Source organism: Nomascus leucogenys, chromosome 8, assembly GCF_006542625.1.
Source record: "Nomascus leucogenys isolate Asia chromosome 8, Asia_NLE_v1, whole genome shotgun sequence".
Lineage (NCBI taxonomy): Eukaryota > Metazoa > Chordata > Mammalia > Primates > Hylobatidae > Nomascus > Nomascus leucogenys.
Genome location: NC_044388.1, coordinates 77,675,465 through 77,701,028, shown reverse-complemented (window position 1 = coordinate 77,701,028; position 25,564 = coordinate 77,675,465). Strand labels below are relative to the sequence as shown.

Sequence of the window (25,564 nt, the reverse complement as noted above, 5' to 3'; positions counted from 1 at the left end):
AAATGGCAGTGTGAACTTCACTTGGGCCTGCAGGGAGCCATCCCCTGCCTCCATCCCCTTGCTCCTCCTTGGCCTGTCCTAAATCAGGGATGGGACCTTGGTCCTTATCCAGGGCAACCTTGGCCTTCAAGCAGCATGCCTGAGCTCCTCCCTCAGGTTCTGCTCAAACCCTTTTTCCTCAGAACCTGCATGCCCCGCTGGGTCGTCACACAGCAAGGCCCATGCCTCCTCCTCCAGGAAGCTGCACTCTACCCAGATCTCCGTGGATGATGCTAACTCATGGGGTGTGGGGAGTATGGAAGCCCAGCTTCCTTACCTGGGGTTTCAATAACCCTGAGATGTAACTTACATTCCAGAGTGGCCCTCGGGATCACAATGAAGCAACTGCCTGCTGGACTTGGCCAGACATGGCACTGTTAGTCTTCCTTCCCTCCCCTCTCCTGCTTCCCACTCCTTTCCTGGTTTATTCTGGGGGCACTTCCTTAATCACTCGCTCACAAATCCTCAGCAGAGAGTCTGCTTCTGGGGACCCGACCCAAGACACAGTTTCCAGGGGTCACTCCTGCTGTTTCTCAGCTTGGATGGATCCTCCTTGACTGCACCCCTATAAAACAGAATGCAACGCAGAGCTCGTCTCCTGGGGGGAAGCTTCCCAGTGGGACCAGTCCTGCCCTCAAGTCCCAAGACCCCTTGGTGGGCCCTGTTCCTGGTGCCTGAAGACTGGCCTTGGTCCTGGGAGGTAGCCCCTCCCCTTGGCTCCACCCCCAGTTGAGTCTTTGCACACAAAGTTGTTCTGCCCACCTCGGCTCTTGACTCCACCCCACCTCACAGCCTCTCTGGGCCTCCGTGGCTCCATCTGTACAATGAGGGCACAGGCTCTGCCCCTGTGAGCGGTGGTGTGACTCTGGTTCTGGATTCCTGCTCCCAACCTCACCTTGCGGTAGCTGAGCCAGGACCTCTGGAAAAGAGGAGCCCAGCTTGTTCAAGAACGAACAGCTGGGTCCCGGCTCAGAGAAGCAACCATTCTGGCTGTTACAACTCATTACTAAATCCCAGCTATGCCCTGAGAAGGATTAAGGAAACTACTCTGGTAAAAAATCCCCAACAGAAAGAATGCACTCCCTCCCAGGGAGCCCTAGAAATCTGACCGCAGTAATCTTCTCCTGGTGGTCTCCAACCAATGCACATTCCGGGTGTTTGCGTGCCAGAGGGGCCAGCTGGGCATCTGCGCGATCGGCCAATGCCTGGCAGAAAAGCGGCCCAAGGTGCTAGCTTTCTGATTCACGGGCAGGACTTCAGGCAGTGCCAGCTGCTGAGGGAGCTTTGTTAGGCTGCATCGCCCCAGGGAGGAAACCTGAGGCTGGATGGCGAGAAGCCTGAACAGGGCGCTGCTCTGCCTTGAACTTGCTGGCGACCCAGGCAGGACATTGTCCCCTGTTAACCCTCAGCTTTCCCACTTAAAAACTGAGAATGGTATCCCCATTTACAGGGATGTACTCACTTACACAGAATATGTCTATAGAGTGTTCACCCTGTGGGGACCCAAGCTGGGCACTGGAACCATGAAAAGGCTTGGACCCTACCCTGTCCTTGCCCTGTGTCGCTCCCAGGCTTGAAGCTGGGAAGGTAAAAGGAGAGGGTCCAGGGAGAAGTGGGGTATGTATGTGGGGGCCACACCAACACAAAGCCAGAGGCCCGCAATTGTGATGCCTTGAGGCTATGGATGAATAAGCAGATGTAGCCGAAGGAGCCACTGGGGTTGGCTGGCAGGTCAGGACAGGGCAGCCATGAGGGTGTGGTCACATGCTTCAGTGTTACTGTCTTAATCTATTTTCCGCTGCTATCACAGAATACCGCAGACTGGGTAACTTATACAGAAAATAATTTTATTTGGCACATAGTTCTGGAGGATGGGAAGTCTAGAAAAATAGTGCCAGCATCTGGAGACAGTCATCCTATGGCAGAAGGCATCACATGGCCAGCATGCCCACAAGACAGAGAGAGAAATGGGTCCAAACTTTTCCTTTTGTCAGAAGCTCACTCTTGCCATAAGTAACCCAATCCTATAATAACTGCATTAATCTCTTCATGAGGGCAGAGCACCTCATGACCCAATCACCCCTAAAGGACCAATTTCTCAACATTGTCACAATAGCAATTAAATTTTATTTTATTTTATTTTTATTTTTTGAGATGGAGTTTCATTCTTGTCGCCCAGCCTGGAGTGCGGTGGCACCATCTCGGCTCACCACAACCTCTGCCTCCTGGGTTCAAGCGATTCTCCTGCCTCGGCCTCCTGAGTAGCTGAGATTACAGGCATGTGCCACCATGCCCAGCCGCGATTAAATTTCAACATGAGTTTTGGAGAGGACGTTCAAACCACAGCAGTTACCTGCACCTGGATTTGAGTCCAGCTCAAGCATGGTGACCTTGGGCAGGTCCTTCAGGCAGAAGGACTTGAGGCTCTCTGAGCCGCAGTTGTCTTGACTTGAAAGTGAGAATCCTAACAGTGCCTACTTGAAGGCTTGTTGTGGGGTGAACATCACATAGTTTGAAGCCTGATCCTGTCTGAGTAGGGGTGGCTCCCTCACCCCTCTGAATCTTCTAGGCTGGGGCCCTCTGCTCCCCAGAAGAGCAGAGGCTGAGAAAGGGGCAAATGGCTTCCTGTGTGGCATGCAAGCCTGCAGCAGGCTGAGTCTGGGGGCAACCCAGGTCTGCTGATGAGCTGGGAGAACTGGGTGGCCTTCTTCCCCACCCCCACTGCCCTGGGGAGGCCGGCCTCCGGACAGCCTGGGGGCAAGTCCTGCTATGCCTCCCTTCCTTCCTCAGGGGGACCTGGCCCCCCAGCCTGCAGCTCTGCACATTTACCCTGCCCCCAGGGCCACACCTCACTGGGAGCGGAAGCCTGAGCACATTTCCCAGGGGTCTGGGCTGGCCAAGGGGTCCAGACTGGGCTCTCTGCTACCGTCTGTGGCCAGCTGCTCATGTCCTTTGTATGGGAGCATCAGCTTCCAGCCATCAGACAAAAGCCCAGGCAGGGCCGGGGTGAAAGCCACACTGGGCCTTGCTTGCTGTGCGTCATCAGAAAATGTTCTCCCTGTCTGGGCTTCAGTTTCCATATCTGTATAATGGGCTTCCAGCATGTGCCCTTCCCCACCCCTCACCAAGCACAGACCAGAGGCAGGGCCCCCTCAGAGAGGAGAGAGTCGGTCAGATGATCTCTATTCAAACCCAGTTCTGCTCCTTACCAGCTGTGTGACCGTGGGCAAGTCCCTCCACTGACCTGAGCCTCAGTTTCTTTGTCTGTAAATTGGGGGTCCTAAAATCAACTTCAGTGGCCTTTGTGGGGATTAAACGAACTCTTGTGTGTGGAGTGCCTGGCATGGATCACTCACTCTCAGCGCAAGTTCCCTTCCCTTGGGGCCGCTGTCCGTCTTCTTACACCCTGATCTGACCTCACCTTCCACTGCCCATCTCGCTGCTGCTTCTCCTCCCTTTGGCGAGGCCGACGTGCTCCAGCCTCCAGGCCTTTGCTCACCGTTTGTTCTGCCAGGAATGCCTTTTCTCCCTCTCACATTCCTACCATTCCAAAGCATATTGTCTTCATTGCTCAGCTCACATGCTGCCTTCTCCAGGAAGGCTCTCTGAGGAGCTCTGTGCAAGCAGACAAAAACACGGATACGGGGGCACCAGAAGGGGCATCTCTCTGCCCACATCTCTCTACTTTCGGCCTGGATCAGACTCAAACATGGACATTTTTCTCCCCCACCTCGCAGTACACAAAAGTGCCCACTAGGTGGTGATAGAATGACGAAGTCCCCGTGGGGATGGGCGCTAAGGGAGGCCAACCAGGCTCCCCCTGCATTACTCATTCGTTTATTTAACGAATATTGACTGAGCACCTGCATGATGCCAGACTGTGGGGCAACCCAGCAACAAGGCCTGACTCTCAAGGAGCTTATGTTCTAGCTGGAGGCTAGACTGGCGGGAGACACAAAAAACAAGGAAAAAAAATAAAACAGGAAAAACATGGGACAGAGATGAAGGTTACACAGAAAATGCTGGCCCAGGATCGCTTGAGGCCAGGAGTTCGAGACCAGCCTGGCCAACATGGTGAAACCCCGTCTCTACAAAAAATACAAAAATTAGCTAGGTGTGGTGGTGTGCGCTGGTAATCCCAGCAATTTGGGAGGCTGAGGTGGGAGGATCCCTTGAGACTGGGCGGCAGAGGTTGCAGTGAGCTGAGATTTCACCACAGCACTCCAGCCTGGGTGACAGAGTGGGACCCTGTCAAAAAAAAAAAAAAAAAAGAAGGAAAGGAAAAGAAAGGAAAAAGAAAATTCCAGGCCCCTGAGTGTGTCCAGGCTTCTGACTGAGCATTCTTTCAGTGCAGACCCACACTTTGAACCTGAGAGACTGGCTGAGCTGGATGATTCTCAAAGTGTGCTCTGTGGACCAGCAGCAGCACCCGGGAACTGGAAGGAAATGCAGGTTCTCTAGCCTCTGCCGAATGCACTGAATCAGAATCTGCAACTTTAACAAGATCCCCAGGTAATTCCTTTCCAAGTTAAAGTGAGAAGCTCTGCACAAGTCCAGAGGCTTAGGGACAAATGACACCCACAAGCCAAATCTGGCCACCTGTTTTTGTATGAATCCCATGCTAAGAATGAGTCCTGCTCAGAAAAAAAAAAAAAAAAAAAAAAAATCTAAAGAATATTTTGTGGTAAATAAAAGACATGCGAATTCAAATTTTAATGGCCATAAATAAGGTTTTATTGGAACCTGGCTGCACCCTTTGTTTATGTATTGTCTGTGGCTGCTCTTGTGCCAGAATGGTGACATTAAGGAGTGGCAACAAAGACAGTATGGGCCACAGTGTTAAAATATTGACTCCCTGGCCCTTTGAAGAAAAAGTCTGCTAGTTCCTGCTCTAGTACATCTTCCTCACACTTTATGAATGAAGAATCAGGGCCCCGGGGGAGAGGGGCAGAATCCTGTTCAAGGCCTCATGGGAGCCCTGCTTTCTCTACACGCTCAGGGTCCTGCTTCCACAGGCTCAGGCCTTAAGAGGCTGAAAGCCCCCACTTTTTCTGTCTCTTGGGTTGGCTCAGGGTTGAAACCCAGGTTCCAGGCTGTGAGGAAGTCCAGGACACACAGAGAGGTCATGTGTAGGTGTTCAGGCCAACAGCACAGCCAGGGGCCCAGCTGACAGCCAGCGTCAATGACCAGAGGTGAGGTCACCATGAGTGAGGAAGCCTTCGGATGACTCCAGGCCAACTCCCACCTGACTACAGCTACAACCGCACGAAAGAGCCTTTAGGAGAATCACTGGCTGAGCTCAGTCAACCCCGGAACCAGAAGAGATGATAATGCCATCCAGCCCTGAGACTTGTTTGGAGGGTGACGCAGCCAAGGATGACACCCACTGCCCCAGAGGCTGAGGGACTGGCACGTGTATCTTAGGGTTTGGGGGTGGGAGTGAAGGTCATCCTGAGGAGGGTCCTTTTTGAGTGTGTTAAGGTGTCTGTGTCCGTGTGGACAGGCTGTCAGAATGGGCTGGGGGACGTGGTCAGGGACCACTCCCATTCCCACGGCCTGGGTGCCCTGACCATCCATGCTAGGTCTGTTCCGCGCTGGCCACACTGTTCCAGGCAAGGGCCTTTGGTCACACGGACTGGTCTCTGAGACTGGTCTGATATGTGTACTCTCAGGAGTCTGGACAGGGGCAGTCTCAATCCAGAAATGACCTCTTCAATACTTGGTACAGTTCCCTATATGAAACGCCCAATATTCTGAGCCACCCAGGCCTGGGTCACCCACTGACTGGCTGGAGGAAGTGCATGGGACCATGTGAGGTCACGGCAGCCCCAGGGTTTGCAGTTGGAGCGACCTGCATCTGCATCCTGGCTCCCCCGCTTACAAGCTGTTTGACCTTGGTGAGGTTAGATCATCTTCCTAAGCTTCAGTCTCTTCAGCCACACAATGAGCATAACACTTACCCTGGAGGGTTACTGCGATTGTCACACAAGGCAGCGTTTGCATGGGCCCTGGGCCATGCTTGAAGCTATGGGGGAGAGAAGTGAGGGGCCCAGGCTCTGGAGCCAGTGGGTTTAAACTCCACTCTACCACTAACAAGACATTGTTACAAACTTCTGTGCGTCTCAGTTTCCTCATCTGTAACATGGGGGTAATAATAGCACCTGCCTCCTGGCTTGTTGAGAGGATATATATATATATAGTGCTTACAACAGCACAACACACATATATGGGTACTTCACAAATACGAATCCATTCAAGGAAATCAACCCTGGTGCCCTGGGATGGCCGTTGGTCAGAGACACAGAAGCCAAAGCCAGCTTAGGACAAGCAGAGTGGCCCAGGCCTGCCCCTCAGCTCCGCTGGCCTCACTTCTGTTCCAGGGCTGTTCAGTTACCTGCTCCTAGGCCTGGGAGGCCCAGTGGACAACAGAGTGACCTCTTCTCCACTGATTTGATCTGAATCTATTCTGCCCCATGAGGGCCCAGATGAGGGAACTGGTATGATATTCACAGAGAGGTGACATCACCCACTGAAGATCACACAGCAAGTCCCTGGGCCACCTGGATCCCGGCTACAGCTCCACCCTGCTACCTCCCTCTCTTAAGTAACACGTTAATAAGTGTCTTACCCTCAGACCATTATCTGTGTTCCCAGGCCAGGGAACATTTCTGAAACACATCAAACATTGACAAAAGGAGGTGTTTTTCTGTCCCCAGGCCAGGCCCTTCGGCCTCTGTTAACCAGTGAGTGTCTTCTGTTAATCCTGAGCCCAGTTCCTCCCACACACAAGTACAAACAAGGGCATTGGGCACGGGAGAAACCTGTCCACCAGGGCCAGGAGGGGACATGGAAGGTTAATGGGTCCCCTCCCCCAAAGCAATGCACACAGCTGGGGCTCAATAAGTGCTACTGGGTGGTAGGAACGGAGCCAGCTGACGGCACAGGAAGAGGGATCTGCTAAGCAGAGGAGGCCTGACCTGGGCTTCATTGGGTAAAACCAGCCATCATAAGTAGCTGGCATTTCGGGAGCTCTTAGTAAGTTCCAGACACTGCCCTGAGCACTGGACATGGTCACTCACTAACGTTTCCATGTTTCACCATCTGTGGGGTGCATATGTTGCTCTCCCCAGTGTGCAGACAGGAAGCTGAAGGCAAGAACGATGAAGGCATTTGCTCAAGTCACACCATTACCAAGAGGCCGAGCTTGGATTCGCACCCAGCACCCTGGCTCCAGACCCAAGCTCTCAACCACAATACAAGCCTGTGGGAGTGAGAGGGGTGAAAATATGAGTGAGGGGTGACTTCTAGGTATTGGCTTGGGGTGGCTGTCCCTTTGATGGATATGTAGGAGGGGCGCAGGTGTCAGGTAAGGTATTGGGGAGAAGGTGGATGAATTGGGTTTGGCAGGTGTTGAGTTCCAGCTACCTGGGGATGCTTAGGTGGAGGAGGCAGGAGAGAGGTGGCTTATGGCTCTGAAGCTGGGTGATGGGGGGTGGAGCTGCTCACTCCAGAGTCATCAAAAAAAAAAAAAAAAAAAAAAAAAAAAAAAAAAAAAAAAAAAAAAAAAAAAAAAAAAAAAAAAAAAAAAAAAAAAAAAAAAAAAAAAAAAAAAAAAAAAAAAAAAAAAAAAAAAAAAAAAAAAAAAAAAAAAAAAAAATCAAACATAGAAGCGCAGCCTGGGAGACACCTGAGCGATGAAGGGGCAAAGAAAAAAAAAAAAAAAAAAAAAAAAAAAAAAAAAGGGCAACACAGCTAAGGCAGGGGAATTGATATTTAGTGTGCAAGGACTCAAAATGACAGCAAGAAAAGAAGTGGAGACTATTATTATTGAGACAGAGTCTCACTCTGTTGCCCAGGCTGGAGTGCAGTGGTGCAATCATAGCTTTCTGTAACCTCGAACTCCTGGGCTGAAGTGATCCTCCTGCCTCAGCCTTCTGGGACTCAGCCACCACAACCAGCTAATTTTTAAATTTTTCTGTAAAGACGGGGCAGGGGATCCTCCCTATATTGCCCATGCTGGTCTTGAACTCCTGACCTCAAGCAGTCCTCCTGCTTTAGCCTCCCAAAGTGCTGGGATTACAGGATTCAGCCACCAAACCTGGCCAAATGCTATTTTTATTTATTTTATTTTATTTATTTTTGAGACGGAGTTTTTTTGGTTTGTTTTTGTTTTTTGTTTTCTTTTGAGACGGAGTCTCGCTCTGTCGTCCAGGCTGGAGTGAAGTGGCGTGATCTTGGCTCACTGCAACCTCCAGCCCCTGGGTTCAAGCAATTATCTTGCCTCAGCCTCCTGAGTAGTTTGGATTACGGGCACCTGCCACCAAGCCCGACTAATTTTTTTGTATTTTTAGTAGAGACGGGGCTTCACTATGTTGGCCAGGCTGGTCTCGAACTTCTAAGCTCAGGTGAACCGCCCGCCTCAGCCTCCCAAAGTGCTGGGATTACAGGCGTGAGCCACTGCGCCTGGCCAAGTGCTATTTTTAAATGAATGTTTTCTTTATTTTGAGAGTAGATAATAAATGCACAAGATACAAATTCCCAAAGGGTGAAAATTGTGTCTCTCTTACTCTGTCCCACTTCACCAGGTCTTCTCCCCAGAGGCAGCCACTGTCCCCAGTTTCTTCTTTTTTCTTTTTTTCTTTCTTTTTTTTTGTTAGAGACAGGGTCTCCCTCTGTTGCCCAGGCTGGAGTGCAGTGGCACAATCACTGTTCACTGCAGCCCCAACCTCCCAGGCTCAAGCAATTTTCCTACTTCAGTTTCCCAAGTAACTGGGACTACAGGTGCACACCACTACGCCTGGGTAATGTAAACAAATTTTTTTTTGTAGAGACAGGGTCTCGCTATGTTGCCCAGGCTTGTCTCAAACTCCTGGGCTCAAGCAATGCTCCTGACTCAGCCTCCCAAAGTGCTGGAATTACAAACCATGAGCCACTGTACCCGGCCTGTTCCCAAAGAAACAAGAAAGATGTTTCTTGTACATCTTTCAAGGGATATTTAACACACAGGAATAGGTGGCCAAGTGTCGTGGCTCACGCCTGTAATCCCAGAACTTTGGAAGTGGATTGCTTTGAGCCCAGGAGTTCGAGACAAGCCCGGTCAACATAGTGAAACCCTGTCTTTACAAAAAATACAAAAAATTAGCTGGGTGTGGTGGCACGTGCCTGTGGTCCCAGCTGCTCAGGAGTCTGAGGTGGGAGGATCATTGGAGCACAGGAGGTGGAGGTTGCAATGAGCCAAGATCGCACCATTGCACTCCAGCCTAGATAACAGACTGAGATCCTGTCTCAAAAAAAAAAAAAAAAAAAGAAAAAAAAAGAATAGGCATATACTTTCTCGTATAAATGGTAACATATGCACTTTGCATCACCCTGTTTTCTCACTGGACAGTATATCTTGGAGATCATTCCACATTGGTACGCACAGGGCTGCCTCACTCTTTTGATTGATGCAGAGTATTTCACTGTAGGAATGACTCATACATAATGAACAGTCCCCTATGAATGGACCTTTAGGTTGTTTCCCATATTTTACTATCCCAACAATGCCACAATGAAGAGCCTTTGGCAGATGGCATTTTGCACATGTGTGAATACGTCTGTAAGGTAAATTCCTAAAAGCAAAATTTCTGGGTCAAAAAAGATGTGCAGTCTAAATTTTGATAGCTACTGCCAAACTTTTTTATTGAAGTTGCTGATTTACACTCCTACCAGCAACGTATGAAAGCACCTGTTTCCCCAATGTATTATTTTTTACATTGGTATCTTGCTGTAATTTTAATATGCAGTTCTTTTGTGAGTCAAGTTGAGCACTTTTCTTTTCTTTTTTTTTTTTTTAGATGGAGTCTCACTCTGTCACCCAGGCTAGAGTGTAGTGATGGGATCTCAGCTCACTGCAACCTCCATCTCCTGGACTCACGAACAATTCTCCTGCCTTAGCCTCCTGATTAGCTAGAATTACAGGCATGTGCCACCACGCCCACCTAATGTTTGTATTTTCAGTAGAGACAGAGTTTCACCATGTTGGCCAGGCTGGTCTCAAACTCCTGACCTCAAGTGATCCGCCTGCCTCGGCCTCCCAAAGTGCTGGGATTACAGGCATGAGCCACCGTGCCCAGCCATACATTTAAAAGCTATTTCCTTTTCTATAAACTGTCCATTGATATCCTTTGCTTATTCAGATAAGCTGGGCATCTTTGTCTTAGGAACTATTTGTGCAATAAGGAAATTAACCCCTTGTCTATAAAATGAGTTGCAAATATATGGTATTTTCCCCGGTTTGTTGTCTTCTGATTTTGTTAATTTTTTTTTTTTTTTAGATAAACATAAGCCTATAGCACCTGGTGTTTCCAGGCAGTCTCCCATACAAGCCATAACCAGGCTTAGTTTCCAAGATCAGATGCATTCAGGATGGTACGGTTAATTTTTTAATGGAGAATTAGTTGTATTCTTATGGCTTTCGCGCACAAAGTGTATCACTTATTTATTGCTGCATAAAGAATTACTCCAAAATTTAACGGCTTAGAGCAAAAGCAGTCAGTGCATTATCATCTCTTCTGGTTCCGGGGTTGACTGGGCTCAGCCAGTGATTCTCCTAAAGGCTCTTTCGTGCGGTTGTAGCTGTAGTCAGGTGGGAGTTGGCCTGGAGTCATCCGAAGGCTTCCTCACTCATAACTCTGGTCATTGACGCTGGCTGTCAGCTGGGCCCCTGGCTGTGCTGTTGGCCTGAACACCTACACATAACCTCTCTGTGTGTCCTGGACTTCCTCACAGCCTGGAACCTGGGTTTCAACCCTGAGCCAACCCAAGAGACAGAAAAAGTGGGGGCTTTCAGCCTCTTAAGGCCTGAGCCTGTGGAAATAGGACCCTGAGCGTGTAGAGAAAGCAGGGCTCCCATGATGCCTTGGACAGGATACTGCCCCCTCTCCCCCGGGGCCCTGATTCCCCAGTGGCACGAGGCGCACACCCCTCCACACACACAAGGACACTGTGTAGGGTCACTGTCACTGTCACTCCCCGAGCACGCACAGTCACCGCCCAGCAGCAACCCCGCGCTCCCTCACGCGAAGCCACACCCCCCGCGCACGCCGCGCGCGACGTCTCTTCCGCCCACTCCAGCCTGGCCCCGCCCCGGCCCAGCTACATTCCGAGGCCAGCTTCCGTCCTGCCAGGTACGGGTCGGCGGCTGCACGGCGGATGAGACCGGTGCGACTCATGAAGGTGTTCGTCACCCGCAGGATACCCGCCGAGGGCAGGGTCGCGCTCGCCCGGGCGGCAGAGTAAGAGCCTCACGCCTCGTGGGGGAGGGGCAGGGCGGTCCCAGGGACCGGAGAGCCGGGCGGGGCGTTTGGGCCCTGTGGCCGGCTGGGGCGGGCTTGGAGTTTTGGGGAGGCTCGGAGAAAGTTCTCCGGGGCCCAGTTCTCCTTTTAAGACGGCGCTGGGACCTGCAGTTCCGGCTTTGGAGAGGGGAGATTGCCCCTGAGGCAAGGTCCAGGCTAATTCTCCACGCTCCCACAGGGCACGTGGGGTCAGGGACATGGCGGTCACTGACAAGGCCCCTTGGACGTTTGGCAGGGGCCTTTGATGACTCTTTTTCTTTATACTTACTTATCTTTATTTTTTTTTTTTTTGAGACAGTCTCACTGTGCTGCACAGGCTGGAGTGCAGTGGCTCGATCGATCGTGGCTCACTGCAGCCTCGACTTCTTGGGCCCAATCAGTTTTCCCACCTGAGCCTCCCGAGTAGTTGGGACTACAGGTGCAAATAATCACCACCGGCTAATTTTCTGATTTTTTTTTTTTTTTTTGTAGAGACGGGGGTCTCACTCTGTTGCTCGGGCTGGTCTCAAATTCCTGGGCTCAAGCGATCCTCCTGCCTCAGCCTCGCAAAGTGTTGGGATTACAGGTGTGAGTCACCATGACCAGCCTGAGGACCCTTTAAATTAATTTTTAAGACAGGGTCTCACTCTCATCCAGGCTGGAGTGCAGTGGCGCAATTATACCTCACTGCAGCCTCAACCTCCTGGACTCAAGCGATGCTTCCACCTCAAGCCTCCCAAGTAGCTGGGACTACTACAGGCATGCACCACCATGCCTGGCTAATTTTTTATTTTTTGCAGAGACGAGGGTCTCACTGTGTTGCCCAGGCTGGTCTTGAATTCCTGTACGAAGGGATCCTCCCACCTCAGCCTCCCCAAGTGCTGGGATTACAGGCATGAACCACTGCACCTGGCCCACCCTTGCTAAATGGAACCCTTTTTGTGGGCCAACCTTGCCAGGTGCTTCATATACATAAACTTTTAATCCTGGCAGCACTGTGAAGTCAGTATTATAATTCCCATTGCACAGATTAAAAACTGGAGGCTGGACTTAGGGTTAAGTTCCTTCCCGAAGCCATGCAGCTCCCAGGTGGAGGAGCTGGGGCTTGTACTCAGAAGTGTCTGACTGCTGTCTGATCACTGCATTTGATCAGGTTTGCATTTCCAGTGTTAGATAGGAAGAGGATGCAACCCAGCCTCAGCAGCCAGTTCTAGGGGCAAATGAGATTTTCAAATTTTGTTCACTGCAACAAAACCTTTGCCGAGGACCCACTTTGTACTGAGCAGGAGAAGGCGGAAGGCAGCAACTGCGCCCATGGTTAACAGTAGCTCACACTGTACCCTGCTTCTGGGGAGGTGGATGAAAGGTGGTCAGTGCCCCGAGCTCAGTCCGGAGGTTCGAGTAGCTATCCTGTGTCCTGCCACATAGAGGCTCCACACGTGCTCTGGCTGTACTGAATTCCATGGCAATGGCCAGGAGGCACCATGCATCACTGGGACAAATATCCCGTTCCTGTGAGCTGCCGTGGAAGCGTTGGGTGGCCTTGACCTTATCTTTCCTGGCCCAGTCCAACTATGAGAGTTGTCTATTTCATGGACTCCAAGGACAGGAAGAGATGCAACAGGCCGTTGAATCCAGGCCCCCCACCTGAGGCACACCCTGCCCCCCACGGGCCTTCCCTGCAGTGGGCCGCCTGCTTGGCCGCCCAGCCCCTGAGAGTGTGGGAAAGCTCTTCTCTGTGCTGACCTGAGAGCTGTCCCCATGCCTTCCCCCTTGCAGCTTAGGCTCTGCTTGGGGGCCCCTCAGCCCTTCACCTGTCACCTGCTGTCTCGGGACAGTTCTGAGACCACCCCTGCCTGACCCTGCCTCCCCTCAGCCAGCCCGGGGCAGCCTGAGGCCAGGGCCATCAGAGGCCAGGATTCCCAGCTGGGAGGGGCGGGGACAGGTGTGCAGCTCCTGCTTCTCCTGAGGGCCTCCCTTTCCCCACAGCTGTGAGGTGGAGCAGTGGGACTCGGATGAGCCCATCCCCGCCAAGGAGCTAGAGCGAGGTGTGGCGGGGGCCCACGGCCTGCTCTGCCTCCTCTCCGACCACGTGGACAAGAGGATCCTGGATGCTGCAGGTGCACGCTGGGTGGGCAGGTGACTCGAGGGTGGCTTGGCCCTGTGGGCCCCTCAGCCTATGCTGCTGGCTCCTGGGCTGCTCTGCAGTGCTGTCTGGGTTCTGAGGGCGTTTCCTGCGATACCAGGCCCGAGCGGGCAGATAGCTTGCTCTGGCACAGGCACTGCCCCTCCCTCCTGCTGTGAACCCCTTGGCAGGGGGTCCTGGGAGGGCAAAGACCACGGTGTGGAGACTGTGGGTGTGGGGAAGAGCATCCAAGGCCCTGGGTTCTGCAGCCCTGCCACAGCCTTGCTCTGTGACCTCCAGCAAGACCCTGCCCCTTCTGGGCCTGTGCGTAGTATGAGGGAGGACCTAGCTCAGTGCCAAGCCCCAGCAGGATGTCTTTCCGCAACCGCAGCCACGGGTCTCAGCCCGTGGAAGGGTAAACCTCCCCCTGTGAGGCTGTTGTGACAGGTTTGAGAAAAGGTTCAGACTCAGAGGCTGCCAGATGGGAAGGGACCCTTGTGAGTCAGTGCTGAGCCGCCCCATGCCCTGGCCTTGGCCTGGAAGCTTTCTAGTGTCCTGCTTGCAGGAGAGGGTAGAGAGGGTCATGTCCCAGCCACCTTCTTGGCACTCTCGGAGGTGTCCATGGGGGAGGCCCCAGCGTGGCTGAAGAAGACCTGAGGCCTCGTTGGGTGGACAGTCCAGTGGGTAAGAGCGGGGCCTTGGTGGCCGAGGCCCTGAGGTGAACCCTGCTTTGCCTGTGACTGAGCCAGGCCACTTAACCTCCCTGAGCTGCAGTGTCTGAGGCTGTCAAAGGGGATTATTCAGAGTTTTAACTGAAGAACACAGATGTCAGCCTCTTATTCTAAGAAAACTATAATAAGCGGTGTCCCCATGATAGTCCCCAGTGCTGTGGCTTTGAGTTCCTCGAGGAAAGACACTAACAATGCACTTTCTGCACAACAGGGGCCAATCTCAAAGTCATCAGCACTATGTCTGTGGGCTTCGACCACTTGGCTTTGGATGAAATCAAGAAGCGGTAACTGCAGCTTGGGATCTGGAGGGGGCCTAGAGAGAGGGGTGGCTATGAGAGAAAGAAAGAAGAGCTGTTGATTTATTTTTACTTCATATCCCTCGGCCATTCAGGGAGAATGTGAGGTGGCTGATGATAGAATCTGTCCACACGTGCACAGGTCAGTTACAATAAACCCCAGCGGTCAGAAACAGTGGGTAACTTCTGTGTAGGTGGCATCCTTTCACATTCATTATCTTTTTTGATCCCCACAACAATACCTTGAAGTAGCAAAGGCAGGTATTATTCTTTCTGTTTCAGATGAGGAAATTCAGAAAGGTTAAGTTACTTGTTCAGTCCCTGAACCCTGATCTTCCATCTTCATATCCTTCCAAAGTGGGAGATAATCTAAATAGGAATGAGGACTGCCCGTTTTTGAGTGCTCATTTATAGTTCTGAGCTTCCTGGCAGGCAGATCAAAGAGGGAGCAAAGTAACTCCATGGAAATGTCCCAGCAGTAGACATTGGTAAATGTGGTTGAGGCTGATGTTACCACCAGATGTTTGATTTGTAGTGGGATCCGAGTTGGCTACACCCCAGATGTCCTGACAGATACCACCGCCGAACTCGCAGTCTCCCTGCTACTTACCACCTGCCGCCGGTTGCCAGAGGCCATCGAGGAAGTGAAGAAGTAAGTGAACGCAGACCAGGTGCGGTGGCTCACACCTGTAATCCCAGCACTTTGGGAGGCCAAGGTGAGCAGATCATGAGGTTAGGGGTTCGAGACCAGTCTGGCCAACATAGCGAAACCCCGTCTCTAGTAAAAATACAAAAAAAAAAATAGCTGGATGTGGTGGTGGGCCCCTGTAATCCCAGCTACTTGGGAGGCTGAGGCAGGAGAATCACGTGAACCCAGGAGACAGAGGTTGCAGCGAACTGAGATCACGCCATTGCACTCCAGCCCAGGTGACGGTGTGAGACTCCGTCTCAAAAAAAAAAAAAAAAAAAAGAAAAATAAGTGAACACCTGGCGGGAACGTTGGCTCTGCTCAGCACTGGATCCTGATCACTGTGCCAGTCCAGCCCATGCATAGTCCCTGACCCCAGGTGTGCCTCATTGAGTGAGGACTCAAATAAAGCACAAGGCAGAGCTGCAATAAGGGCAGGAAGGGAAGTGGTGAGAGAAGAGGATGAGGGAGGACAAACAAGTTCTGCTGGTGAGTGAGGGCTGGCAGGGAGAGTGTGGATCAGGGAGGGCTTCACAGAATAAGTAGCAGGTGGGCGTCTGCTTGAGTCCTGAAAGCTGCAGGTCTGCCGTTCCTTAGATCCCAAAATTAAAAAGCTCAGACAGCTGAAAGTTTCATACTAACAGGAGACTATTTAAGGCTTTTATTTCTCCCATTTAATGTGACTTTCCTAAGTTTTGCTGCAGATGTAACACTTTTAAAACAGCGTGCTGCCCAGACACTGCAGAGGGTGATGTGTGGAATCTACCACGTGTGCCATGCCGCCTTTCTAAAGGCCAAACAATTTTAAAATCTAGCCTGAAGGTTTCAGATCAGGGATTTCGGCCTGTATATCAAGAGTTAGAGTTGGCCGGGCACAGTGGCTCACACCTGTAATCCCAGCACTTTGGGAGGCTGAGGCAGGCAGATTGTTTGAGCCTCAGGAGTTAAGAGAACAGCTTGGGCAACATGGCAAAACTCTGTTCTACAAAAAATACAAAAATTAGGCAGGCCTGGTGTTACACGCCTGTAGTCCCAACTACTCGGGAGGCTGAGGTGGGAGGATTGCTTGAACCCGGGAGGCAGAGGCTGCAGTGAACCGAGATCATGTCACTGTACTCCAATCTGGGCAACAGAGCAAGACCCTGTCTCAGGAAAAAAAAAAAAAGAAAGTTGGGGGAAGCATTCCATGTGCAGACGGAGGGACTGGCCTGAGTCAAGGTGGGAGGCGTGCAAACGCAGGCTCTCACAGTGTGTGGCCAGCAGCGTGGGCCCCGGCACAAGGCATGGAGCAGAGTAGACAGTGCTGAGTCCTGCTCACTGTCCTGTCTGGGGAGTCAGCACATCTACTGGAGGTGGCTCAGGGCAGGCTCCGTCTCTTGCCCAGGGCAGCAGGGTGGGCCCTGTGGCTGTACCCTTTGTTGCTGCCCTAAAGTGCCAAGAGAACTTGTTTTGGAATCATAAATCCTGAGTTTGCAGCCTGTTGCTCTCAACTCTCCCCTGGTTGTGTGACCTCAGGCAGGTCACCCTTTCTGGTTTGTTTTCCCATCTGCAAAATAGGATGAGAGCCAGTAAGGCCCCTTCCCGCCCTCAAGTTCTATGTCCCTGGTGGCTTTAAAGGTGGAGTCATTTCTGCTGCTCATCTGCAGTGCTGAGTGGCAGTGCCTCATCCCACTCTCAGTCCCTGACCTGGAGGGTGGGTTTATACCTTGGACCACAGTTAGAGGTGCTGGGTTCTCAGCGGCCCCTCATCTTGGTCCAAGGCTGGGCCTCTCACTTGCCCCTCTCTCTCCCCCAGTGGTGGCTGGACCTCGTGGAAGCCCCTCTGGTTGTGTGGCTATGGACTCACGCAGAGCACTGTCGGCATCATCGGGCTGGGGCGCATAGGTGAGGCTCCCACCTGCCCGCTTGCCCGCCCCGGCTCTCAGAGCTTGGTTTGCATCCCTGGCACCACGTTTCTGAAGGCTGAGAAGACCCATATGCTGTCAGGGCACTTTGCTTGCAGTGGAGATATCTCTAGTGAGGGATACAGCTTTGTAAAACACAGGCAAATACATAAATAAACCAAAGCAGGATTCCTTAAGAACTCACCAGGTGATAAAAGCAAGTTGCCTAAGGGTCAGGGGTGTCATGATTCCAGCTCCATAAAGAACAGATGAAGACTACACATGTGTTGGGGCCGTTAGGAGTGGTTACCGTGAGAGAGCCCATTCCCCCAACACCTACTCCGGCTTGCGTTCTGGAAGGTATGTGACTCACGAAGCCCTAACTCAGGGGCCAGAGGGCTCAGTGGGCAGAGTTGATCTGCAATTCTGCAGATGAGTCAGAGCCACTTTTCTTCCAGTGGCCCTTATTTGGAGAAGCCTGGCAGAAGGGCTTGGGCCTAGCCAAGCAGCTATCTATTGGTGGTTCTCTGTCATCCTGCCTGGTGCAGGGGTGCGGGTGAGGGTGGAGAGTGTGGAGAACCTGTCTAGCCAACGAACAGCCCTGCCTCTCACTAGAGAGTTGCTTGGAGGAACCCAACAGCTTTGGGGCACGTTCTGAGCCTGAAAAGCCAACTGTACAAATCTGTCTCAGCAGCAGCTTACATGAAAATTCTGTTTGGGGTGAGCTGGCAGTTTGGCAGTGCCACCAAAAAGTCAAATGGGGTCTGAGACTGCATTCACAGAAGCAGAGGGTCCAGGACAAAGGAGGGGACTGCTTGACCAGGCGTCTCCTGTGTGAAAACTCCAGTTCTCAGAGGTTAGGAAAAACCTGAGTGGCTTTCCAGATGGCTTGGACCATGTGAGGACAGCATCAGCCAGTGACAGCCTCAGGGGAGCTGAGGTGCTATCTCCAGATCCCCGGGGCAGTGTGGGCTGGCTGGGGGCTAGTTACAGTGGGGCAGCCAGTCCCCCACCCGCTTTGGAGGAGACAGGAGCAGGCAGCTGGGGCTGTGCTGATGAAAAGGATCTGCCCTGAGGGCCGCTGTTCTGGAGATGCTGGGTGGTGCCCCTACCCTTTGCGGTACTGGGAACGAGACACGGACTCTCCTTGCTCTAGGCCAGGCCATTGCTCGGCGTCTGAAACCATTTGGTGTCCAGAGATTTCTGTACACAGGGCGCCAGCCCAGGCCTGAGGAAGCAGCGGAATTCCAGGCAGAGTTTGGTAAGTGAAGCCTTGATTTCCACAGGAGCCTGTCTGTGCCCAGTTGAGAGGCTGTATTTTCTCTCAATGGTGGTGTTTTCAGGCAGAGGGCAGGAGCTCCAGGCATGTCCAGGGGCTGCTGTGTCTGGTAGATGTTTAATCTACCTGCCTCTGGACATAGGCCCACTCACGGGGCACAGGGACTTACCCAGGTCCTCTCTGTGCCAGCAGAGCAGTCCAGGGCTCCCGTCTTTCAGAGTCCTTTGTTACCATTCCCCATTGTGGGCGGAGCAGCAGGGATGGTGGTGGGTGTGAGGAAGGGCTGGGCACTTTCACTGTCTTTTCCTTCATAAACTGGCAAGCACTACCCTAGCCTTTGTGTGCACCCCTTAGTCCAGGTGGGTCCAGCCCGTGGCAGGTCCACAGCCTGGTGAGCAGAAGGCAGGCTGGATCTCAAGCATTCCCCACTCCCCTGGGCACTTTGGGCCCTGAAGGTGGTTAAAGCCAGAGAGGTCCAGATCCCACTGTGTGTGATTTGACTTTGTGTACTCATGAGAGTTGTCCAGGTAGAGACTTGGCCTTCAGGAAGCATATTGGGAGTTTTTGTTAGGGAGTCGAGAGCAAGGGGCTGGTCTCCCGCCATCTGGTTGTCCCTAGCCTGGTACTCAGTGCCTGATGGAGTCCTGCCCTCCCTCAGTGTCTACCCCTGAGCTGGCTGCCCAGTCTGATTTCATCATCGTGGCCTGCTCCTTAACGCCTGCAACCGAGGGACTCTGCAACAAGGACTTCTTCCAGAAGATGAAGGAAACAGCTGTGTTCATCAACATCAGCAGGTATCCTAGGGCCACCTCACCCAGCAAGCCTGGAGAGGAGCCGTCCCCACTGCTGCCATCTGGAGATTTTCTTCCCCCGTGGGTTGTTGATGACACCCCAGGCTGAGCTTGCTGGTTTCCATAAACCAAACAACCAACTCATTAATTTGTGGGAATACACGAGAGCTCCGCACAGGGAAGAAGAGCCGTCGGAGTGGGCCTGGCCTGTCTGCTTCTCAGCAGTGGCCCCCGCCCGGCAGGGCCTGGCACACAGCAGCGTGGCTGCAGGGAGTGTTCCCAGGGAGCCTTGGCAGGCCCATTATCCTCACCACAAAGGGCTGGACTTCAGGATCTGAAGGGCCCTCTGGAGGCCGCCTCCCACACTGCTGAGCCTGGCTTTGGCTGGCTGTGGTTCAGTGATACTTTGAACCTTATGCTCCTGGGCAGACAGACCCTAAAACTCACGTGGTTGCAGCTCCTCACACTGTCCCTAGGGGTGCCTTCAGGCCACTGGGCATGTATGGGGGTCAGACCTTCCTTCTCTGCCACTCCAAGCCCTTCCTAGCTGGTGCCCGTCAGTTTAGGGGAAGGGGGATTGGGTGAGGTCATCCCGAGGACTCGTCCACCCCAAAGGTACCTTTAATTACCAACGTTTAGTTACAAAACAGGTGACCTGGGAATGGAAGAGTGAAACATGCAGGACCACAGGGCTCGCACTGCTGGCTGGCAGCAGTCACAGCTGCCGTGTACTGGGTGCCTGCGTGTACCCAGGACAGCCCAGGACCCTGTATTACTCAGTGCACAAGTATTACTTAGTGCACAATATAGTCTCTAGAAGATGACTTCTTGCCTTCAGTGGCCGCTGCCTATGATGGATGTGGTTAGGGGTGTGCTCATTCCTCTGCCCTGGTTTAGACAGGTACCTGATGGCACACTGTGGTGCTTCTCAGTGGGGGTCTGGGGGTCAACCAGATCAGAAACACTTGGATGGGGCCTAACACAGATGCCCTTCTGGGCCCTGTTCATGCAGTAGAGCATGTAAGAAAGCTTTAATCCTCCCAACATGCCTGGGAGTTAGGTGGTATTCTCCTTATCTCATAGATAAATTGAGACACAGATAATTCGAGGCACAGAGATTTGAGATGCTTGCCCAAGGTCACACAGCTAGAAGGAGGCAGGGCTGGAGTTCTCTTGAGTATATAAGACTTACAGATATACTATAAGTATACCTAAGACTTACTGCTTTAAAAGTCAGTGCCAAGTGCCAGGTGAGTGGAAAAATTCATTCTGTAGGTTCTGCCTCAAAGGCGGCCTGGGCCGAGGGATCTTCGGGGTACCCATGTCACCACTGTCATTCCCAGGGGCGACGTCGTAAACCAGGACGACCTGTACCAGGCCTTGGCCAGTGGTAAGATCGCAGCTGCTGGACTGGATGTGACGAGCCCAGAACCACTGCCTACAAACCACCCTCTCCTGACCCTGAAGAACTGTGGTAAGAACTGCACTTTCTGATGCAAACTCCCTGCTGCCCTGCAGGACCAGTGTTTTTGAGGGGGTCCTGAGGGGCCGGGTGTGGAGCTAGTGTGAGCAGGTGCTGAACCCAAAGGGACACACCAGGGACCGTAAATGTTTATGTTGTTAGTGACATGGGTGTATGACAGGAGCAGTCAGTCCTCTTGCGCATGCTCTGCTGGGTCTCTGTCCCTAAAGGAACAGAACATAGGTGTGAGTGGATTTGTTTAAAAAAAAAAAAAGAGTGGGCCGGGCGTGGTGGCTCATGCCTGTAATCCCAGCACTTTGGGAGGCTGAGGTGGGCGGATCACGAGGTCAGGAGTTCGAGACCAACCTGGCCAATATGGTGAAACCCCATCTCTACTAAAAATACAAAAATTAGCCGGATATGGTGGTGCATGCCTATAGTCCCAGCTGTTTGGGAGGCTGAGGCAGAAGAATCGCTTGAACCCAGGAGGCACAGGTTGCAGTGAGCCGAGATTGTGCCACTGCACTCCAGCCTGGGCGGCAGAGTGAGACTCCATCTCAAAAACAACAACAACAACAAAGTGGGCTGAATACATGTCTACATGTGTTATACCACAGTGACTCGTGTAAAACCTGTTACTATAAATTGCTATTACCAGTTTAGGTGTGAAAAATTAAAATTAATGACAATGCCAATATTTATAAGTCATGCCAGTTTTTCAAGCTGTCGTTTCACGACAAAGTCCCCTTCTCTCTTCTGCTTTGTGGGGCTGGGGCCAGGCCTCTGCACACCCCATTTCTGCTGTGCCAGCTGCATTGGCAGGCCCTGTCAGTGTGGGTGTGGAAGGGCCTGCTCCCTCCTGCCCTCTCTTCCTGTCTTTGGGGGAGTGGCAGCAGCACTTCTTCATCTAGCAGCACCAGTTCCTTCCCATAGTGGCTGGGAAATCCAGTTTGCAGTTTTTCCAACACTTGGTGAACCAGCCCCACTGAGCCCTGCTCAGAGACAAGAGCAACAGCCAGTCAGTGCCCGTGCCACAGAAGTCTTGAGTTGCAGCACCAGAAGTGCCTCTGGCAGTTGCTACCTCTGTGCTACCATAGTGCAGTGGTTCTCATTTTTTTTTTTTTTTTTTTGAGACAGAGTCTCGCTCTGTCGCCCAGGCTGGAGTGCAGTGGTGCAATCTGAACTCACTGCAACCCCCGCCTCCTGGGTTCAAGCGATTCTCCTGCCTTAGCTTCCCGAGTAGCTGGGATTACAGGCGTGTACCACCAGGCCCAGCCAATTTTTGTATTTTTAGTAGAGATGGGGTTTGTCCATGTTGGCCAGGCTGGTCTCGAATTCCTGATCTCAGATGATCCACCTGCCTCGGCCTCCCAAAGTGCTGGGATTACAGGCATGAGTGTCCGGCCAATTCTCATACTTTTGTGTTCGTCAGAATCACCTGGAGGAGTGACTGATCAAACACAGGTTGCTAGCCCCATCCCGAGGGTTTCTATTTCAGCAGGTCTGGGATGGGGTCTGAGAGTATGCTCCTCACGGCTCCCAGATGCCACTGATGCTGCTGGTCCTGGGAGCACACTTTGTGGTTTGCTTGGGTTTTTGTCATCTGCTCAGTGAGTTAACAACTTGATGCATAGTTAATGATTCTTTATATTAAGATCTGTTCAGGTAGCTGGTGGAGTTTATGCCTCCAGACTAACAGAGTGATCAGGGCCTTAGGTTGTCTGGGCCAGTCTCTGCCCTTAATTTGGATTCTGGAATGGAAACCTAAATAAAAGGTCTTTAGCTGCCTTCCCCAGTGAATGCTCCCATTATTGCAGCCCTTGGAAACTCTCCCATCCCTCCCCCACCCCAGCCTGCAAGGAGCACTGGGTGTGATGTCAGGGCTGTCGCCCACAGCCAGGAAAACTGCCCTCCCACCCCCATCCCAGGTCCTGGAATTCAGCTCAGGGCCCCGGGACTGCTTCAAAAGGCAGTTCTTGGTCTGAGGAGAGGGCAGTTGGGGCATAAAGCTGCAGTCCCCACTGCTGCTTCTGCAAAATCTAAGCACTGGGCTGCAGCCATGTCCTACTGCCGGCAGGAAGGGAAGGATCCAATCATTTGTGATGAAAAAAGACCATGCAGCTCCAAGCAACACAGCTGATGACCCCAGTGATCCCTATGGGGGGAGCACCAATTGAGGCTGCCAAATGGAGACATTAACTGGAACTGCCTGTGCCTTGGGGGAATGGCCAGCGGCCCCTGTGGGGAACAATTCAGGCTGAACTTTTCCTGCTTCCACTATAGTATGGAGAATGTCAAGGGGTCAGACTGTGTAGACCAATTGGGGCCATGCAGGAATGCATGCAGAAATACCCAGATCTTTGTCCCCAAGGTGAGGAAGAGGTAGACGAAAAGCCCGCAGAACACGTAGAAGTAGCAGCTCCCACTGAGGCCACTGCAACCAAAGAGGAGGAGGGGTCAAGTTAATGAAGGCCATAGGACTCCAGTCCTTCCACCCCTTCAGAGTGACACGGACCTTCTGCAAAATGCCATTTAGTCACTATCCAACAAAGTGTCTTTCCCTTTGTTGTCCTGTAAACTGTAATGTACAAAATAACATATTTTGATGATCAGGGGTCTTGGCCTCTTGACATATACGCTGAAAAAAATGGGGGTTGTTTATATATGTCCTGTGTAAACCTGTCGGCAAATGTAGCCACCACTTTTGAATTCTCCTAGATGGCCCTGAATTTTGCCACTTTGAAATAATGTGCTACTCAATCTCAGCAACCCAAAACCACTATCCAAGAATGTTTCTTGTGAGTGAGTGGATTTATTCTGATTCATTGTATGTCTGAAATGTTGGGGTGGGGCTGATTAGGGTGGCTCACGCCTGTAATCCCAGCACTTTAGGAGGCCAAGGTGGGAGGATCACCTGAGACCAAGAGTTCGAATCTAGCCTGGGCAACATAGCGAAACCCTATCCCTATAAAAAAATAAAAAATTAGCCATGTGTAGTGGTATGCACCTCTAGTCCTAGCTGCTCAGGAGGCTGAGGTGGGAGGATCGCTTGAGCCCAGGAGGTTGAGGCTGTAGTAAGCTGATTGTGCCATGGCACTCCAGCCTGGGCAACAAAGCAAGACCCTGTCTCAAAAACTCATCTCTACTAGAAGAGGCCAAATAGATGCAAATTTCTCCAAACCCATCCTGACCTTGAGTATGTAAAGGGATACTATACTTCATTCCTGACATATTTTGGTTTCCATGCTGGCATTGAGCCCTGGGTTTTCTATTTGGATGGTGAAAATTTGGACCTTGCCATTCACAGTCCCTTCCTAAGTGTAGGGAAAGGCTGGTTTTTGCTGTTCCTTGTTATTCTGAAAGCTCTGGTTTGGGGTCCGTGTTCATGCTGGCTCTCAGTTTGATCAGATGCAATGTTCTTGAGAGGAGGGGACCTAATTGTTACCACAGAGGAGAAGAAACTCTGTGAATTAAGTACTGAATTATGGCTGGGCACGGTGGCTCACACCTGTAATCACAGCCCTTTGGGAGGCCAAGACAGGAGAATCACTTGAGGCAAGGAGTTCAAGACCAGCCTGGGCAACAAAGACCCTATTACAATAATGATAAAATTTAAAGAAGAAAATGTACTCAATTAAAAGGAAACGTGACTTCTACCTGGAAAAAACCCAAAATCAGTTCTATGGGGTTTATTTGGTAAAGATGATGTCTCGCTATGTGGTCCAGGCTGGCCTTGAACTCTTGGGCTCAAGCGACCCTCGCATCTCAGCCTCCGGAGTAGCTGGGACTACAGGAATATGCCACTGCACCCGGCTGACAGCTCTTTGGAGGCAAGTAAGTTCACTTGCTCTGGGGTGGGATCAGAGATAACTGTGCTGTTCAGCATTTCATTTTGGAGTTATTTCTGTAGATCAGAAACCTTGTCATGTGGCATCATTTTCAAGGGCACATGGTACAGGTGGCCAGTGCTAAACTCCTATGCGTTCACCATTTTTTGGTTTGAGACAGTGTCTCCCTTTGTCATCCAGGCTAGAGTGCAATGGTGCAATCTCAGTTTATTGCAACCTCTGCCTCCCAGGCCCAAACAATCCTCCTGCCTCAACCTCCCAAGTAGTGGGGACTATAGGTGAGGGCCACTACGCCTGGCTAAATTTTTGTATTTTTTGTAGAGATGGGGTTTTGCCATGTTGCCCAGGCTGGTCTCAAACTCCTGAGCTCAAGTGATCTGCCTGCCTTGGCCTCCCAAAGTGCTGGGATTACAGGCATGAGCCACTGCGCCCAGCCCTAGAATACAAATCTTTCATCACATTGTGACTGGGTTTTAGTAGCCTGGAGGCCCTTCACTCTGTTAGTCTGAACCTCAGCTCTGGGGGAGTGTCAAGCTTAGTGACAGTGGGAGAGAAGGCAAAGCATGGAACCATGAGGTGGTCTCTCTTTATTCTTCCTACGGGCAAACCCAAGCCATGAAAACAGCCCAGTTGAAGGCTGCTGAACCACCCTTCTTATCTCTCTCTCTCTCCCCTTTCCAGTGATCCTACCCCACATTGGCAGTGCCACCTACAGAACCCGCAACACCATGTCCTTATTGGCAGCTAACAACTTGCTGGCTGGCCTGAGAGGGGAGCCGATGCCTAGTGAACTCAAGCTGTAGCCAAACAGTAGAGATGCAGGGCCAGGAAGCAAACCATGCCCTGATATTGTCAGACGCACCCAGGCTTGATTTGGATCCACAGGCAGAGCCAAGGGAAAGTGTGATTCTCTGAGGAAAGAGTGATCCTAATAGATGTACTTGTCACATTGGTGTTGGACACACTTGAGCCAAAAGTATGGTAATTCTATTATTAAATAATTCTCTGAGAGACCGTCTCGGCCTGTAAATGGGGAAGCTAACAAGTGGATATGGCTGGGCGTGGTGATGGCACCCCTATGGTCCCAGCAACTCAGGAGGCTGAGCG

At 51.8% G+C, this 25,564-nt stretch overlaps 1 protein-coding gene and 1 pseudogene across 1 annotated transcript; both read left to right on the top strand.

Moving 5' to 3' along the window:
* The first annotated feature begins 11,139 nt into the window (after window positions 1-11,139).
* Window positions 11,140-25,471, top strand: GRHPR (glyoxylate and hydroxypyruvate reductase). The gene is made up of 9 exons (XM_030817451.1): window positions 11,140-11,315; window positions 13,344-13,474; window positions 14,422-14,494; window positions 15,042-15,158; window positions 16,990-17,078; window positions 18,234-18,338; window positions 19,015-19,150; window positions 20,491-20,621; window positions 25,139-25,471. Exons 1-9 carry the CDS (start codon window positions 11,233-11,235, stop codon window positions 25,258-25,260), a joined length of 987 nt encoding a protein of 328 aa, XP_030673311.1. The 5' UTR covers window positions 11,140-11,232; the 3' UTR covers window positions 25,261-25,471.
* Window positions 21,976-23,629, top strand: LOC100583928 (annotated as a pseudogene).
* Window positions 25,472-25,564: the final 93 nt, after the last annotated feature.

Coding starts and splice junctions, on each gene's coding strand:
- GRHPR (XM_030817451.1), top strand. CDS start 11,233: ATGAGACCGGTGCGACTCATGAAGGTGTTCGTCACCCGCAGGATACCC. Junction 13,475..14,421: donor GAGGATCCTGGATGCTGCAG/GTGCACGCTGGG, acceptor TCTGCACAACAG/GGGCCAATCTCAAAGTCATC. Junction 15,159..16,989: donor GCCATCGAGGAAGTGAAGAA/GTAAGTGAACGC, acceptor TCTCTCCCCCAG/TGGTGGCTGGACCTCGTGGA.